Source organism: Babylonia areolata, chromosome 11 (genome assembly GCF_041734735.1).
Source record: "Babylonia areolata isolate BAREFJ2019XMU chromosome 11, ASM4173473v1, whole genome shotgun sequence".
Taxonomy (NCBI): domain Eukaryota; kingdom Metazoa; phylum Mollusca; class Gastropoda; order Neogastropoda; family Buccinidae; genus Babylonia; species Babylonia areolata.
The window spans coordinates 24,185,459-24,190,183 of record NC_134886.1 but is presented as its reverse complement, the minus strand read 5'-3'; the positions used below and the strand labels follow the sequence as shown (position 1 = coordinate 24,190,183).

Genomic DNA, 4,725 nt, shown 5'->3' with positions numbered 1-4,725 from the left:
TTGTTTGTTTGTTTGTTGTTGTTTTTTTCTTTTGTTTTAAAATACCCAAGCCCAAAAAGCGTGATAAAGAGAAGAAAAGAGTAAAACATGTAAGATTCGATCCTCACATTTTGCCTGTACAATAAAACGCTGAAATGTGGATCAGTGTTGACGAGAGCATCTGATTTTGTAGGAAACGTCTACATATCAAAACATAACTTTCTATCCGACAAAAACTCCCTGTTTGGAGGTTAGCAAACTGGTTCGAAATTCTCTCTCTCTCTCTCTCTCTCTCTCTCTCTCTCTCTCTCTCTCTCTCTCTCTCTCTCTCTGTCTCTCTCTCTCTCTGTCTGTCTCTCTCTGTCTCTCTGTCTCTGTCTCTGTCTCTGTCTCTGTCTCTGTCTCTCTCTCTCTCTCTCTCTCTCTCTCTGTCTGTCTTTCTCTCTCCCACAGCTGTTGTTTTCCTTTTTCATCAATGAATTCGCAGTGGAGTTATCAAAGAAGGGTAGACATGGAATACAAATGATACCTGGCGCAACAGAATTGATCTTAATGCTATTTGCTGATGATGTTGTTCTCTTGTCTCTTATTTTGTTCCAATTCTATTTTTCCTTTCTGTTCCATTTGGATTTGTTTTGCACCCTTTTGTTCTGATTAGTACCTATTACGTCACTAGAGCTTTACAGATAAGGACATTAAACATTCCAGTGCTCAGTGTTCAGTGTTCAGTGTTATCTGTGTGTGTGTGTGTGTGTGTGTGTTTTGCTTGTGCTAATCTTGTTTACATTACTACCAATTTCTGAATTTCTGAACATCCTACAAAAGAGGGCTATGGCCTAATCTGAAGAACAAAAATGTTCGTAAATATATTCTTTCTCTCTCTCTCTCTCTCTCTCTCTCTCTCACACACACACACACACACACACACACACACACATATATATATATATATATATCTTTCTCTATCCCTCTTTCTGTCTGTCTCTGTGTACGTCTCTCTCTCCTCTCTCCCTCACACACACACACACACACACACACACACACACACACACACACACACACACGTTTCATACTGTCAACTGATGGGTTTTTTTAAACAGACCGAAGATAAGCACTCATCACGACGCAGTTATCAATGCACACACTAATTTCCTTGTTCTCGTGACCTATTAAAGATGTGGCCTGATTTGCATATGGAGCGAACAGCATTACTTCCCTTGTTCTTGTAAAGAAAAGATCACTTCCCTTCAGACACCCTTCCAGCGTGTGTCAGCTCCCCTGTCTCATCATGATGCTTCGACTCTTTGTTTTTCTGGGTGTTGTCGCCTCGGGTAGGTTTTAAGGTTCTGTTATTGAGTTAAGCCTGATTTGCTAATGGTACAGGGTCAAGAAAGTTCTCTGTACGTTCCACTCTTTACTTTAGTGACTACTTATTGTTGGATTACATGATGCAGTACGGACAGACATCTTCGTGTACGTTTTGTTCATGCTGTTTATGTTCCGGCTAATCTTAAGAGTCATCTATGGGTTGACAACACTGAAAAACAAGATATTCACAATTCATTAAACTATTTAAGAACTTCTAAGTAATGAAATTGACAAGACTGAAAAAAGAATTTTCCTTTGAAAAGATTTATTTTTAAAAACAGTAAAAGTAAAGGGTGCAATATTGTAAAAAAAAAAAAAAAAATGTCTTCACAGAACGGGCAGTGTAGTGTTTGTGTCGCTTCATCAATAATTGAATTCCTGGGTATTTCCCTAACACACAAGTTAATCTGGAAAGGATATTTCAGTGTTATTGATGTCAACAGATGTGGAGCCTTTTTTATCATCACATATTTTGAGGGAAGATTTACCTATGGTCAAGAGATATTTTTCTCTGCACCCAAAACTTACTTGAAGAAATTACAATGTCTTGATATATATGTTCTAATGCTTACATAAATACATTGAAATTTTATAGAGCAGCACTGTTTTTCTATATATGAAAAAACAACATCAGAGCTAATATTGCGAATTCTTTAAGCGAAAAAACTCGACATTGTGTGTGCCTTTTCATTTCATATGACCTTTATCACCATACATTTCATTAATCAAGTAACTTATTCTTTGTTTTCCGACCAACTTTGTGTTATAGAACCCAGTAGGCGATTAACTTATAACCTGTGATTTAGATTTTTTTTTTCTTTTTTTTTTCTTTGTTTGTTTGTTTGTTTCTTGGGGGGTTGTATATGTTTCATAGTAAACTTTTCGTAACAATTGTATGGTTAATTAGTGTGTGTGTGTGTGTGTGTGTGTGTGTGTGTGTGTGCGTGTGCGTGTGTGTGCGTGCGTGTGTATGTGTGTGTGTGTGTTGGAAACAGCTACGTAATTTTCAGTGTCTGAGCCTTTATCTTTCTGTCTCTCACTGTCTCTCAGCGTCTCTATCTGTCCCCCCCCCTCTCTCTCTCTCTCTCTCTCTCTCTCTCTCTCTCTCTCAAGAGACTGAAAATATCAACCAAATCAACCTTCCAACGTAAAGTATGTGTGCTTAATATTATGTGAAAATCCAACAGTTGATAATAAGATGTTGGATGTTAAGGGTTTATCACAAGATACACACAACAGAGCTATTTCATCTCTAAGATCGTGAATTCAGAAGAAAGAAGTGACCTGTATGTATCCTGCATAAAACAGTCACCCGTTCTACACACAACAGAACTATTTCATCTGTCAGATCGTGAATTTAGAAGAAAGAAGTGACCTGTATGTATCCTGCATAAAACATGTCAGATCGTGAATTTAGAAGAAAGAAGTGACCGGTATGTATCCTGCATAAAACATGTCAGATCGTGAATTTAGAAGAAAGAAGTGACCTGTATGTATCCTGCATAAAACATGTCAGATCGTGAATTTAGAAGAAAGAAGTGACCGGTATGTATCCTGCATAAAACAGTCACCCGTTCTACACACAACAGAGCTATTTCATCTGTCAGATCGTGAATTTAGAAGAAAGAAGTGACCTGTATGTATCCTGCATAAAACAGTCACCCGTTCTACACACAACAAAGCTATTTCATCTGTCAGATCGTGAATTTAGAAGAAAGAAGTGACCTGTATGTATCCTGCATAAAACATGTCAGATCGTGAATTTAGAAGAAAGAAGTGACCTGTATGTATCCTGCATAAAACAGTCACCCGTTCTACACACAACAGAGCTATTTCATCTGTCAGATCGTGAATTTAGAAGAATGAAGTGACCTGTATGTATCCTGCATAAAACAGTCACCTGTTCTTTCGTTTTTTGAATGACTGGTGGAAGGATTTTTTTTTTAAACCAGAATGTCCTGGAATAGGTTTGTGTCCATGATGAGGATCAATTCCTCTTGCTAGAGTTCTTTTTGTACGATTGAACCTCCAAACGAATGATGATTTTATGCAGCGGGAAAACAATTTTCGACATAACCCTGAGCCTAGTAACGAAATGCACGTGCATCCTGCGCACCTAGATGAACACTCTAGGTCATGTTAGAGGTGACGTGAAAGGTCCCATAGGCCCGTACAGCCATAGGGATAGTGATTTCATATCCACTGTGTCAAGGGCTCGACATGGGAAGCGGGGTCTTATCCTCTCCCTCAGCTGTATCAACCTCCCCCGACCGTCACATACCCAGTCACACGTGAGTAGTGAGAGGAAAATCGGAGTCTAGCGTCTTTCCCAATGACAAAACACAAATTCGAAACGGGGCCTCGAACTCCAATTACAGGTGACCAGTGGATCAGAAGTCCAATGCCTAACCCACTGTGCCACTGTGCCTCCAGAAGAATATGGACAACTATGCAATTCACCAATAATTCATTATCTACAAAGTTGTTGTTTTTTACATACCACGCGCAAAGAAATCCTGTTTTTGCGCGTAATCACCGCTTGCAAAGCGTTAACTCACTCAGTACGGCCAGTCCTCTCTTCTCCTCTACACAGACCCCTCGGATGTCCAGTGGGTGTCTGAATGACCCAACCTTTAGCTTCCGTCGTCAGAATTGTGGTATTCTTTGTCAACATTCACGTCTTCAGTATAAGAGCCTTCCGCTTGCAATATTTTGATGATGGTAATTGGGGTGAAACGCTGTTAACGTCGTCTCTTTCGCCGTTCGTATGGAGAGAGTTAAACTCTCAAATGGCGCATTACACTTTACTTTCTCATAAACAGGGAGCAAAGTATCCCTTTGTATTATCTTTAAGTCATATCACTCTACACATACAATTTTTCATTGATCCTACAACATTCCCATCATTATCTTTGTTTACCAACATCTCCTACCAGTATGCCTCGCCGTCAGTGTCAACGACTGTCCGGCCAACCTCCCCAGAAACCAATACCTGAGGGCCTTCGGCAACAGATGTTACCAGTTCGTGCTGGATCATTTGAGGGAGTTTGGTACCGCGGAGAATGAATGCAGGGCCAGAGGTGGCCATCTTGTCATCATCCGGGACCTTGCCACCCAGAACTTCCTGTACAACACGCTGAGACAGGACTTTCACTATGATGACATCGTGTGGATCGGTTTGTTCGAGCAGTGGCTTGGGGATTACGTGTGGGTGGACGGTCAGTGGTTTGTATCTATCTGTCTGTCTGTATATCTGTCTGTCTCTGTCTCTCTACCTGTCTGTGGCTCATTGTGTCTCTCCCTCCATGAATGTTTCAGGTTTATGATTCCCAGCATGATTAGGCCTCAAGGTTGTAGTACTTTGAAGCGTAGACCGCA

At 40.3% G+C, this 4,725-nt stretch overlaps 1 protein-coding gene across 1 annotated transcript in view; it reads left to right on the top strand.

The window, feature by feature from the left end:
* The first annotated feature begins 1,165 nt into the window (after positions 1 to 1,165).
* The window catches only part of LOC143287619 (uncharacterized), a 9,595-nt gene continuing 6,035 nt past the window's right edge, over positions 1,166 to 4,725 (top strand). Inside the window, exons 1-2 of the mRNA XM_076595740.1 lie at positions 1,166 to 1,310; positions 4,284 to 4,565. Coding sequence (XP_076451855.1) covers positions 1,268 to 1,310; positions 4,284 to 4,565 — 325 coding nt within the window. The 5' untranslated portion in view covers positions 1,166 to 1,267. The remainder of the gene's footprint in view (positions 1,311 to 4,283; positions 4,566 to 4,725) is intronic.